The sequence below is a fragment of the Ursus americanus genome, chromosome 29, assembly GCF_024610735.1.
Source record: "Ursus americanus isolate L20-20 chromosome 29, mUrsAme1.1.p, whole genome shotgun sequence".
Classification (NCBI taxonomy): domain Eukaryota; kingdom Metazoa; phylum Chordata; class Mammalia; order Carnivora; family Ursidae; genus Ursus; species Ursus americanus.
Window position 1 is genome coordinate 33,103,869 of NC_142155.1, and position 14,003 is coordinate 33,117,871.

General features: G+C 49.0%; 1 protein-coding gene across 3 annotated transcripts; it reads right to left on the minus strand.

Moving 5' to 3' along the window:
• Nucleotides 1-4,673: 4,673 nt before the first annotated feature.
• RPL7L1 (ribosomal protein L7 like 1) lies at nt 4,674-11,226 on the minus strand. 3 transcript variants are annotated; one of them, XM_045800733.2, is made up of 7 exons: nt 10,979-11,226; nt 10,243-10,351; nt 9,409-9,569; nt 8,208-8,345; nt 7,171-7,280; nt 6,760-6,974; nt 4,674-6,329 (listed from the first exon to the last, which is right to left on the minus strand). In XM_045800733.2, the coding sequence occupies exons 1-6, from the start codon at nt 11,017-11,019 to the stop codon at nt 6,766-6,768; spliced, it is 768 nt and encodes a 255-aa protein (XP_045656689.1). In that variant the 5' UTR covers nt 11,020-11,226; the 3' UTR covers nt 4,674-6,329; nt 6,760-6,765. The 3 variants fall into 3 exon arrangements, with proteins under 3 accessions (XP_045656689.1, XP_045656683.1, XP_045656676.1); XM_045800727.2 differs by having other exon boundaries at nt 4,674-6,233; nt 9,409-9,572; nt 10,979-11,218; XM_045800720.2 differs by having other exon boundaries at nt 9,409-9,572; nt 10,979-11,217.
• Between the last annotated feature and the right edge of the window lie 2,777 nt (nt 11,227-14,003).

Here is a 14,003-nt window from a genome sequence, read left to right on the forward strand (position 1 = left end):
CCAACGTCTTTATGTGAGGTATTATAGCTACCTGGCCTTTGGCTGTTGAGCGTCACCACCTGGCCTTTACATTACCAGGGTACCATTATTCGCATTGAGATCGTAGACTCTAGTTCCACTGATCCATCCAGCACCCCCACCAGCACCTCCAGCCTACAGAGGACAGCCATCAGAGCAAGTCAAGGATGCAGGTGGCTCTCACCAATGCATTTCTCCTCCTCCTCCTCCTTGTCCTCCTTCTTCTCCTTCTCCTTCTTCCTCTTCTCCGTCTTCCTCTTCTTCATCTCCTCCTCCTTCTCCCCTTCCTCCTCCTCCTCCTCCTTTAAACGTAAACTCTGCGCCTAACCTGGGGCTCAAACTCTCGACTCTGAGAACCAGAGCTGTCTTCTCTTCTGAGTGAGCCAGCCAGGCGCCCCTCACCAAAGCATTTCTTAATGCTTTGGTGAAGGGAGGGTTTTCCAGACCCCCTTAAAATATGTGGTGAGGGATGGCTAATCAGGTCGCACATAATGAATCCCATCCAGCATTCCCAGCTCTCTGAGATTTTGGATTCCTTCCTCTCCAGTATGCCAGAGAAATTCTGGCATTTCAAGTTTACTAACCGTAGGCTGCCAGTAAGTCCAGGCCCTAATTAACCAACCTCATAGACTGTCAATGCCTCTCCCGGGTGCTCGAGCCAACACATTAAATCTCAAATCCTGGATGAGCATCCATGGCCTTGAGTTTGGCCAATGGAGCCTTACATTCCGCCCTCCGGGGTCTGTTTCCCTTAGAGCCCATCCCCACACGTACTGCTGGGGCTCCGGCCCAGGCAGTTTAGCAAGGTCTGTACTTCCTTCCGTCTGGGCGTTCTGCTCTCAGCGTGGGCCTTGTGCTTCTCTGCCCAGGCTGTTCTGGGACCCAATTTGAGAAGAGCCAGGGAAGACTGGAGGTGGGGCGAGTCCTGAAGCTGAGGTCCGGGGAGACAGAGGCCCATGTCTGCCCACACATCCCCGTCTCATCTCAGAGTCCCACCCCTGCCCCATCACACTCTCTTGTGCTGCCCTAAAGGGCTGCACACTTAATTAGCACGAACACTTGGCAACCCTTACGATGACATCCTGGTGCCAGTCCTCAGCCATATGAACCACAGCCATTTCGCCTGCCATCCCCCTACCTCAACAACGCAGTGTTCTCCACTTCACCCCTGCCACCCCCAATGAGGATTTGGGCAATGGCGATACTTCTGCACGCAGTGGATTACCTGGGCGCATCGCCCCCTCAGCCAGGACCTTTCCCCTGGACTCTTTGAATTTATGACCAGTCCGGTCTCAGTATTCTGCATGAGGCCCTTCCTGCAGCCCATTCCGTTATTGGTGAGTGCGGACAGGAAACAGAGGACACGTGTATCCCGGGAAATTTGAGAATTTAATAAAGGGACTATTTATAGAGGTGTGGCAGGATGAAGGGAGAGCCCAAGTGATAATTTGGTACCTGGAACTGGTAACGGGCCTGAAGGGGTGAGGGAGCAATGGCAAGGCCCCAAAGCCAGGGAGCTCGTGGAGCGACCCTGCAGCCAGAGGGGATCCTGGAGGGAGGGAAACTGAGGAATAAAGACGCTGACCTTCTTCTCCTTCTTTCTTCTGCGGGGCCTCCACTAGCCAACTCCCGAAGCTGGAGGTTAAGGGACCCCATTGCGATGTCTGTAGATGTCAGTGTGCAGAAAGCTGGGTGGATAAAGGTGGAGAGAGGACCTGGAGGGACCACAGAAGACAGTCTGCATAGTCACCCATCTGATCAGAATTTTAATAACCGTCTTCGTGGGCATCCCAAGACATTTATGACAGTGACATTTATAAAGCACCCAGGCCAGTCATTTGCAGAATGTCTCTCACTTTGCTTGGTCTGGTCATCTCCTTTAGATTCAGAGTGAACCTCTGGGCAGGAATACTACAGGGGAGACGGGGTGTTCCTCCATCATCTATAGCCCCCTTCCCAGCGCGTCACAGCAGGAGACACACAGTGCCAGTTCCTTCGTTAATAGTGATTGCGCTTCGGATACGTGGTGAGGGCAGTGTTTGCCGGGTCAGGGGAACTTCTGATACACTGAGAAACCCGAGAATTGCGGGCACTGACTTTGCCAGCAGCCAAAGGGACTGTAGCACACCTGGCTTGTCTTCATCTTTTCTCATCCGCTTTGCAAACACGCCGGCAGGAAATGGGGAGAGAGTGGCAGGCTCTTCGGTGCTGTCGCTTATTCCCAGTTCTCCTGAGGCCACTGGCAATCTCTCCACAGCTATGTTCCATGTGGAGTTGCGGAGTCTGCCTTGGAGATGTTCCCCTTGCTATGTGTCCCTACGTGCGTCCCTGCAGGTGCACACTTCCGCGCGTGTGTGAAAATAGGTACCTACCTGGGGCGCCTGGCTGACTCAGTTGGTGAAGCATGCGACTTTTGATCTCGGGAGTTGTGAGTTTGAGCCCCAAGAAATGACTTTACTTAAAAAAAAATTTTTTTTTTAAAGATTCTATTTATTAGAGAGAGAGAGAACACAACCAAGGGTAGCACCAGGGAGAGGAAGAAGCAGACTCCCGGGCTGAGCAGAGCCCAACATGGGGCTTGATCCCAGGACCCTGGGATCATGACCTGAGTCCAAGGGAGACGCTTAACTGACTGAGCCACCCAGGCGGCCCCCAAGAGATTACTTTAAAAAGAAAAGAAGGTGGGGCACCTGGGTGGCTCCGTCGGTTTAGTGTCTGCTTTCCGCTGGGGTCGTGATCTCAGGATCCTGGGTCAAGCCCTGTATGGGGCTCCCTGCTCAACGGGGAGCCTGCTTCTCCCTCTCCCTCTGCCGCTCCCCCTGCTCCTGCTCTCTCTTGCTCACTCTCTCTAAAAAGAAGAAAGAAAGAGAGAGAAGAAAGGAAGAAAGAAAAAGAAAAAGAAAGAAAAAAGGAAGAAAGAAATTAAGAAAGAAAGGGAAGGGGCGCCTGGGTGGCACAGCAGTTAAGCGTCTGCCTTCGGCTCAGGGCGTGATCCCGGCATTCTGGTATCGAGCCCCACATCGGGCTCCTCCGCTATGAGCCTGCTTCTTCCTCTCCCGCTCCCCCTGTTTGTGTTCCCTCTCTCGCTGGCTGTCTCTATCTCTGTCGAATAAATAAATAAAATCTTAAAAAAAAAAAAAAGAAAGAAAGGGAAAAAGGAAAGAAAAGAGGTTTGCGCTTGGTGCCTATGCATGTGTGCCAAATTGGGTCTTTTTGCCTGCATCAGCGTGTCCACATGCACGGCCTGTTCTGTGCAAGCCTTCGAGGTCCTTCTAAAGCATTGCACGTTGCAGGCTCCGGTTTGGGCTAAGTTTTCCGTTTGTGTGAAGCGGTTCTCAAGTGCTCCCCCCTTTCCGGGCCGGCTTGGTACGCTCTAAGAACCCCCCTTCCTCTCCTCCGACGGTGGTTGCACCCGCCCCACCCGGAAGCGTATGCTCAGCGCGCCGGCCGGAATGGAGCGGCCCGGCGGTCGGAGCTGCTCGGGCCCGGGCCCCGCGCCTGCGGAGGCAGCCCCCGCCTCGGTGAGCCTGGCGCAGCTCCAGCAGCTGGTTCTGCAGGGCCGGGAGCTCCCGGGAGTGGAGAGGCGCCACATCGAGGCGACCCACGGCGAACCCACGGCGTCCCGGCTCCCGCGGAGGCCCAAGCCCTGGGAGGCCGGGGAATCGGCCGAGGCCCGCGCGCCGCCGCCCTAGACCCGGGGCCCCAGATGCCGCCGACCCTCGGTCCCGGTGGAAGAACATCGTGGAGGGACCCTGCTCGGCGGAGGCAGGAACTGCGCCTTCCTGATGGCACGGAGTGGGCTCCCGAGGCTCGAGGTCCTTTGCCTGTTAGACCTGGAAGAAGTGACTGTCCTGCATGAACTCGGACCCCGGATCCAGGCCACCGTTATTCACCTTTTGCGCATTTGCCCCAACCGGTCTCCGCTGGACTTAAGCCTCCTGCGAGCGCCGTCAGGGTTGTCTTGTATCCGTATTTCTGGACCGTGGTCCTCATTAAAAAGAAATGTTTTTTAAAATCCCGTTTCAGTCCCTATAGGTATTTGACAGGCCTCATCCTTCACTGAGATGCATGGACGTATTTTCGTTTCTTAAATACTGAGGACACACTAACGGGGTCTGGCCCACTGGGGACAGTTTGGTTAGTAATGAATGAGAACGTCAGTGTTTATCCCCTGGTTCAGCTCATTCTGGTGGCTGTGGAAATGAATTTGGGATCCCGGCGGTGTGGATTTTAGCCATTCTCCAGATCAGCAGCTAATAATACAAGGCTTGATGATTACACTTGGCCCCAGATGACTTCAAAGATACATTAAGCCAGTAAAATGCCAAAGCATTAAAAAAGCCCATCTGGAACTAGTTGGGTCAGGCTTTAAGTTTAGAACAAAGGAAAAGCTCCAACAGCCACTTTCTTAAGTTGGACTCTTTAAACAGGCCACGTGGCTCACTGCCCCTGCTCTTCTTCCTGAAACTGAGGTTTCTGTTTTCCACATACACAGATGGTACATGTTGACGGGAATATACGCTGGTGGCCACGAACAATTCACATAAATACACGATCTACAGATCACACGACAGGACTCGTTTTTCCCAGAAACGATGATGGTTCCACAACTTGTTTAGGGAATGATGCATCATGGTACACGATGCAGCAGAACATTAATTTTTATAACTTATTTATTTCCATACAATTCTAAGTTAAAAACCATTCTTTTGCTTAATCCTTTGAACAACTGTGTCGAGTGAGGCGCACGTGCTGGACTAGAGCCCCATTTTGCAGGGAGGAATGGAAACATTATTCTTGTATTTAGTATAAAACAGATCTGTGATAGAAACCCTGGGCTTCCACACTCACAAATGCTCTTTTCCCATGGCTTTTTGATACGTCACTTTAAAATAATTTGATTTCACAATGCTTTAAAGTATAAGTGTAAGCTCTAACATCTATTCCTGGCAGGTTAACTCTTGAGCCAACCCACCTAATTAATTACCTCATAAGATGGCACATATTAAGGCATTGTTCTATGTCTAACCCAACCTCCCAGGTATGTCTGAGGGCCCCATGAGCCAAAAGTGCAGCAAAGCTATCTTATGGGACCAGGGCGCACAACGGTTAAGCATGTTTTCAAGTCTTAACCTATACCTGGCACATCCTCACCAACTACTCAGACGGCAATTGAGGCCACAAAGTGACAGGAGCAGAGGAAGGCCCACCTAGGAAGGGGACACAGATGATAAACAAGCAGGATCAGATCCCCCTTTAGGTCTCAGGTCCCTGGAAGCACAGTGTTGGGTCTACTACATCATGACCAGCAGGGTAGACAGCAATACTTTTGGACTCCAGACTATGCAAGGAGAGGGTCCAATTAAGCCTGCCTGGAGCCTAAAAGACCTAATAGTACTACTTTCATCCATGCCAAACCAAGAAAATCCCATCCTGAAGCCCAGCAGGAAGAAATGGTGGGCATTTCCTGGAGGTAGATGGGGCGGGGGGGAGCGCTCAGGAATCTACCACTCTGTTCGTAACAGGAAACACCCAATTGGCTCCAAGGGGAAAAGCTATCTTGGTAAGCTTTGGTCTTCCACAGGACATGGGACCAGAGCAGACTAACAAGGTCTGGGCCCAGGTGACTAATCCAGGTAGTGCAAGACTTCCTCACATAAGGTGCACGGGACCCTAAGAAGAGTCTATGAACATAGAAATGTCTAAGCAAAAATTTGAGTGTTAAGTATTTTCCTGGGAAAAGGTCCGTCCCTTCTCACAGACCCAAGGATAGGTTAAGATCCCCAGCTAAAGAAAAGGACTAAGCCAATCGCAGGCCAGGCTAAGGAAGCCATCAGATACACCTCAGGGCCAGCCGAGTCTGAGAACTTGCCAAGCTGTCACCAAGAGTGAGAACATGGACTCTTTGTAATTGTATTTCAAGTTCCTACCAAATCAAGGCCCCAGGAACCCCCAGGTTCAAGTACATCCCTGAGCTTGGTCCACTGCTGTCTTGTACTCATGCTTGGGCATTTGTTCACCACCTTTAAATTCCAGGATAGAAGATGTGACATAGCAGGACTCCCTCTTCCGTGGCAGGAATCCTCTGCTGAGTTCAGAGGTGGTGGAGGCAGCCAACGTGGAAAACACACTGGAACTTTCCCGTGGAACTGGGCTGTGATGACAAGTGCCTGCCGGGAGCACCATCATCTTTTCCTTGACCCTCCCTCTAGTTTCTGAAGATATAACAGAAAATAATCTTCTTTGAAGATACCAGTAATAATTCCAAAAGACAAAACACATGCCACCAATGCGTTGTGCTTTCAAATATTCTGAGGAAGAAAAACACAACTTCATTAACAAAAGTTTAATGAAAGGTGGCACCTCGAATTAATAACAAGCAATTTCAAAAAGTTAAGACACTTTCAACAAAATAGATGGTTTAGATCTTCACACCCTTTTTGAAATTGGTTTTTAATATTCTCTCCCCATTTCTAGGTAAATGACCACAGCAATACAGATTTTTTTTTTTTTTGCTACTCAACATTTTCTAGCCTGTAACTGTTGGAATACACATAGCCCCATGTCCTACCAGGCATTCACCGTCCCAAGCACATTTCTATCTGTTAGACCTGTAGCTACCCTCTCTTCTTTCCCCCCAGTACCAGAGTTACTCTCAGACACTGGTAAATGCAAAAGGATTTTTAACTGGCAAGGCATGGCCCGATCACAAGTCAGCCCAAGGGCAGTTTCCAGCCTCACCTGGGTTTAATTCAGCTGCCGAATGAGTTGATTGATGCCTTCACCTCGATAGCCAGGTAAGCCCACCTCCTTCAGGAAGCCCACTCTGTTCTTGGTAGCATGACGGGCCACTGAGAGATGGAAAGGACGTAAGAACGCAGAGATCTCCTGGAAATTCTTCCCCGGAAAGGCAATTTCATGAATGAGGTCTTCCAAGCAAATAACACCATACTTCCCTGGGAAACATAAGGGTACAGATTCCTTCAATCAACATTTGGCCCAGTATAAACTATAAGGCTCTAACATGCCAGAGCTGGGCACTCTGGTAGGTTCTTGGGACCCCAAGAAAAAGAATATGACCTAGATCCCACATCAAGACCACCAGAGATCCTCACTTTCTGCCCCAACTGACCCCTAAGTCGCAACACTCACCCAGGTGCTCCTCAATCACTGTGTTGTCTGTCAAAGGGATGGTTTTATTCTTGACCTTGGCTTGTCCACGTTTCAAGATGAGTTCCCGGACAGACTTCAGATTTGGAAATCTATGGACGAATAAAGTACAGCCTTATCAGCCCCTGGCACACTGCATGACACTGGCCAATCAGTCCTGCAGCCTGGCTAGGAGAGATTCTCCCACTACCCCTTCTTCCCACCAAGAAATCTCCTGCAATCACGCTGCAGCCGGGATGCTTGGAAGTACACATGTGAAAGGAGTAGAAAACCAGAGTGGCCCTGACTGTGGAATCAGAAATTAAAATATGGGGCGCCTGGGTGGCTCAGTCGTTAAGTGTCTGCCTTTGGCTCAGGTCATGATCCCAGGGTCCTGGGATCAAGACCCCCATCAGGGCTCCCTGATCAGCAGGAAGTCTGCTTCTCCCTCTCCCACTCCCCCTGCTGGCGTCGCCTCTCTCCCTGGCTCTCTATCAAATAAATAAATAAAATCTTAAAAAAAAAAAAAAAGAAAAGAAAAGAAATGAAAATGCATGGATATAAACATTCACCATGCAAAAAAATTTTTACTTTCCCAGGCAAAAATAAAACAAATGCTGACTTACAGTTCAGGACTCTGGTCTTGTACGACCCTCTACTCAAGATGGTGCTAGAGTCTGAAATTAAATCCCGGCCTCTACTGGGTTTTCATGTTTGAAGGCACACTACTCTTACACAAGCGCGGCCCCCAGCTCTGCTTCAAGACTCGGAGAATTAATTTCTCTTCTACCGCTTACTCAGCCTTAGCGTGCAAGGGAACAAGCCCTGTGGGGTACTGTTCGTGGTACCTGCCCCGTGTGCCAGGGATCTACAGCTGCCTTCTGGTGACTGTGGTCACAGCAAAGTGTTTCTTCAACACAGCGACGCAAGCTCATTTCCTGTGCATCCTCATGTTCTCATCACGCTCAAATACAATCTGATATGAATCCACACACACACACACACACACACACACACACACACACACAAAACTTACTCACCCCCAGGTCACATAAGGTTCCACTACACGCAGCGTTTTTATGGTCTGCGGGGTTACTCTGAAAAAGACACCACTGAAAATCTTCTTCAGGCGAAGCCTTGCAATGGTCCTCTGCACCAGTGAACTCACCCCATTAATCCTGAAACGAACGGCAGGGGATGGGAGGTTTTAGTCAGTGTATGTCAGTCCAGCAAGCACCTACGACATGTCTGCCACCACAGGGCATCCAGAAAGCAAGACATGGATGTGTGAGGCCAAGAGGTGGCAGCTGTAACAACAGACTGACGTGGAGCAATGCCTGCGGTGCTACAGGAATAGAGACGGGCCCTGATTCTGTGTGTGGGTTTGGGGGTGTGTGTGTGAGTGTGTGTGTAAGGCTGTGCATATCAAGCAAAAGCAGCTGGACTTGCGTCTGTGGGCAGTAAAAGCAGGAAAGATTTTAGGTAAAGGCGACACAATCCACTTTCTTTTTGACACTCACCAAGAGCATACAGGATAGATGTGGAAGTGTGACACCAGAGGCAGGGCAACCAGTGGGAAAGCTAATGCGCTAGTCCAGGAAAGAGATTATGGGAAGTGCCAGGAAGGTTAATAACGAGGGCTCAAAAATATTTAAAGCCCACGGGTTTCTGGTTTGGGTGACTGGGTGCGGGAAACAGGAAGAGGCAGCTGTGCATGCAGGCAGACCAGGTGAAGTACAACTAAAGGAAGAAAAAGCTTTATGAACTCTCTCCAGCACTGAATATGCTCCATCTACTTGACCTTGGTTCAGTTCCTAGAAAGACTCCTTGAGGGGCACCTCAGTTGGTTAAGTGTCTGCCTTCGACTCAGGTCATGATCCCAGAGTCCTGGGATTGAGCCCCCCAGCTCTCTGCTCTCTCATGCCCGGAAAGCCTTCCCCTAACGCTCGTGAATTCCTACCATGTGTGCGGGTCTCAGCTTTAAGTTTCTGCTTTAGAGCATGTCCTGAACCAGTAATGCCCCAGCAGCAGTGGACCCTCACAGAGCACAGGGTACATTTTCATGTCTGTCTAAGATCAGCCTCCTTAATCTTGAGAACGAAAACTATGTGGTGCTCAGCCCTGAATTCCCAGCACAACTTGCCTTAGTGGCTTAAAGCCTACTGTAGTTCATCTCCCTAGGAAGGGGTAAAGCGCAACCAATAGTCTGATCCGGCCTATGGAATCTGGCAAGCTCCCCACCTTTGGATGCGGACAACAAAGGCCAAGGAATGTTTATCTGGCACTTCCAGGCCATGAGGTTTCACTTCCAGCCGTCTGAGGCGCACCCTGTCACGTTGCTGCCGCCAGGAATCGTGTAGGAACCATTCCAGTCGCTTAAACTTGAGCTGTTTTCCTTTCTTCTGCTACAGAGAAGGCAGACCATCGTCACCATTTTGCGCCTCTACTTTTTATTTCTACAACAGTAATTCATTAGTCACTATCGATTAAGTGTATTTCCCACTGGGTTCCGCAAACGGAAGCACATCTTCTATATAAGGGAAAAATGAGACACCCAAGTAAAGGTGGAGTGGTGAAAACTCAGAAACTACTAGGAAAAGCCTCTGATGAATAAACAAGTTAGTTTACATGCTGTTAGCCAATGTTTACCAACACACGTTTATGGAACCTAACACTGTAGTTAAGTATCATAAAGTAAAGAATAAGCATTAGCTTGTTTCATTTTCCTGACTCCAAAATATGTATTTTCCAAAAATGTTTAGCAAATAGCAAAAACTGGTGTATTTTTAAAAAAATATGTTTTCTTCCAGGTACACAAGCAAGTTTGGTCTATCAAATCACTTGGTATGAACCTAAATAGTACAATCTCTTCTCCACTTTTTCCTTTACAAACTCTACTTCAGTATTTTACCTGCAGAAAGCGTTTAATAAATACCTGTTAAATGAACACATGAACACTATACCTGTTGGAACCGATGGGGAAAGGACTGTTGATACCAAATCCAGTTCAACATATGCTAGATATAACTCACCAAATACACATTCTAAGTCCCTTCTTCTGTTCCCCATCATTACCTCCTTCTTGTCCAAAAGTGCCTGCTTTGCTTGAGTGGCTTTAAGGGCCTGATAGGCCTTCCTCTTTTTCAGGAGATTTTCTGGAACCAATGGAATCTTTTTTCTTTGCCTGATACAGAAAATTGGAATCAGCGATAGTGTTTAAAAAACAAATCTCAATGAATTTCTAAACCACCTCTTGGGCTTCGAGAAACATCACTCTCTTCAAATTCCTAAAGACAGACTTCCTTGAAACCTGTGGTTTCTGACTTCAGTCCTCAAAATGGACCCCTTAACGTTCACTCTTTCCTAAAGCAGTAAAAAGTCATGAACCCCTTGGCCCCTGGCCCTCGTATGCCTCCACGGAGCTTTTACTGCCACAGCCTTTTAAAAACACTAGCAGCTACGTGATTCTAGTAAAACCCCGTGGGGTTGGGACGGGTGCAGACCCATCGGCAGGAGTAATACTTAAGTCAGGCTGAGTGAACCCAAGACTGGCACTCTTCAGCCCGCCGCAAGAAACTCAATCCTCGCCGCTCCAGGTAACCCGAACTTGACGGCGGCTCCCTCCATCTGACCGTCAGCCCGAGCCTTACGGCTCCTTCCTCCTCATCCCACCCTCTGTAATCTGGAGTCTTTTCTGTTCTCTTCCATAAGTCCACAAGTAGCCTTATTTTGCGCCGCCGAAGAATAAACACCGTGGATGGCACCAGATGCTCAAGACCCCACTCGAGAGATTCAAAGCCCAGACACTCACTCTTGCTCCGCCATGTTTCCGAAGCTGCGGCTACTGCTCATGCGCAGCCCCACCACGTGGGGGAAGAGAGGACCGCTCTATATTCACTTGACCATAGAGATGTGTTTTCTAGCTCCCGGTCGTACCACCCCGGCAGCCAGGGAACTGCAGTGAACGGCTGAGGTCTCGCTAACACAGATGCCTGCCGAATGTTGCACAAAACTTTCTTCGCACTGCTTCCAAGCACTTTAGGGTCTGTGTCATCTTCAAGATCCCGCTGTCTTCCTTTACGCTATATTCGTTTAATGCCGGTGGCCGGGCTAATAAGCAAAGACGCTTCCCACGTTGCACTACGACTTCCGGTGTGGAGGGCGCGCCGCTCCTCCGGCTCCTCTTCGGCGGCGCGAGTCCGGGAAGGAGGGCTGGCTGGCTTGCTTGTTGGCTTTTTGCTGGGTGGGGAGAGCTGGGGCCGTGACTTCGGCTCTCACGTGTGGGTGGAGGTGTTTGTGGAGGATTTCGGGTGGGAGAGAATGCAGCTTCGATTCCATCTGCCGTCACTAGGTCCCAGTTATTTAACTCCTCTGTACCTTGGTTTGCTTTACCCCTCAAATGGACCTACCCAGAGCGTTACGAAGATTACGTGAAATAGTCCAAATAAAGCGCTTAGCACAATGTCTGACTGTAAGGGGGCGACACTATGTTAGTTATGAGTGCTGGATGGAAAACTAGAAATTCCTCCTCGCCATCTCAGAATCTTCCCTCATATAGCTCTCACCACCTGGAATTTGCTTCCTTCTTTCCTGGTCTTCATAAAACAATGAAAAATAACCCACGTCCTGTGTTCTGGAAACCTCCAGCGCAGCGCTGTCTCCAGCACTAATATGCAGTCTTGTTAAAATGCAGATTTTCCTTCAGTGAGATGGGGGAGGGGTTGATATTCCGCTTTTTTTGCTTGCTTCAAAGTGATGCCATGCTTCAGGTCTATGGACTGAACTTTAGCAAGACTATAGGGTAGTCTCTTTCCTTTCTCTGAATTCCGTCAACACATTATATTTTTAACATTTCTCCATGATACTAGGAGGGAAGGGATCATGCCTGCTTCACTCATGGCAGTTGCTAAAGGTCTAGCGCGGGCTTCTCAATCTCGGCACTATCGGCTTTTTTTGGGCCAGATAGTTCTTTATTATGGAGGGTCGCCCCGTGCATTGTGGGATATTTAGCAGCATCCCAGGCTTCTGCCAACTACATGCCAGTAGCGTCCCCACCCCAAATGTGGCAAACAAAAATATCTCCAGGCATTGGATGTCTAGCACAGTATGTATCCCAATGTCATCACCCGGCGCTGGGCACCTACAGGCATCACCACAGACTTTATCCTATACTGTTTGACATACTGCTTCCCTGATTAGATGGGGTGCTCTGCAGGGAACTTACACTTCTTTGTCTTCTACAGCTCCTGCCCCCATAGTGGGCACCTGCGGGGCTTTTTAACTAAGCTCAAAGCATCATATTGGAATGTGATATGTAACTAGTTCCACCAGAAGGATAGTGCCATACACAGAGCTCATTACCTGAGGAGCAAATGTCAAAGGACAACACAGTCTTTGGAGTCAAAGACGGTGTGAGGCTCCTTCTCATTCACTTAGCATCTCACATGTGTCTTACTTTGTAAAAAGGCAAAAACGAAGATCACCAAAGTGTAAAACATTTATTAGATAGTAAACAAGGAACAAAAATAAGTCACTATTTTATAAGTGTTTCTATGTACAGATAAAAGGAAAGTTCTGTGGTACTGAAGGTCTTAAGAAGAGGAATTTCATGGCTATTAACAATATTGGCCGAAAGGGAGGTGGAGGCCATGATTCAGGAAAGGTTTTCCAATGCCAGCAGATGGTGCTAGGAGAGTACTTATTCTCAGTGCCTAAGCCCTCGTTCCACAAAGATCCAGAGGAAAAGACATCCAGACATCTTCAACCCCAAATTATTCACCAACTTAATACATGTTGTTTACTGAGCATTGACCATATGCTCCACACTAGGCAAGATACAAGACTTTATTTCAAAGTGGGGGTAGTGAGTATGAGGAATAACTGTTTACAGCCTCAAGAATCTTTTTTTTTTTTTTTAAGATTTTATTTATTTAGTGCATGCGCAAGGGCAGGGGGAGGAGCAGAGGGAGAGGGACAAGCCGGCTCTGCGCTGAGGGCGGAGCCCCACACGGTCTCCATCCCACAACCCTGCTATCACGACCTGAGCTGGGGTCGAGTCAGATGCTCAACTGACTGAGCCACCCAGGTGCCCCACTTTTTTTTTTTTCTTAAGATTTTATTTATTTTAGAGAGAGGGAGAGAGAGTGGGGGGAGAGGGAGAGGGAGAGGCAGAGAATCTCAAGCAGACTCCCCGCTGAGTGCAGAGCCCCACACAGGCTTGATCACACCACCCTGAGATCATGACTTGAGCTGAAACTAAGTTGGACGCTTAACCGACTGAGCCACCCAGGTGCCCCAAGAATCTTATTCTTTTTAGCCTGTTGTCATAGGCCTCTTTTCTTGACCGCTTTAGTTGTCCATCTTGAGGGAATGATTAAATAAATTATGGAAGACTATACGATTATATGCAATGAGGTAGATCTTCACGTCCCAAAATCTTAATGGTGTTTTTCATTTTTTGGCCTGCTGGTCTCCATTTCCACTTCCTAACAGTATCTTATTTCTCTTGTGGACTGGTCTCTCCTTCCTCATGTACAATTGCGGAGTGGAGTGGGGTGCCAAATCTAAATGTTTGTCCTCCCAATACATAAGTTGAAGGGGTTTCTGGAAGATCTTTTCAACTCCTTCCATCTCCTCAGTAGGAGGAGGCATGAAATGCTATAAACTTCTCTCTTCTGGGTGGGGGGGGGGGCGCCTGGGTGGCTCAGTCAGTTATACGTCTGACTCTTGGTTTCAGCTCAGGTCACGATCTCAGGGTGGTGAGGTTGAGCCCGAGTTGGCGCCACACTCAGCAGGGAGCCTGCTGGAGATTCTCCTCTCCCTCTGCTCCTGCCCCT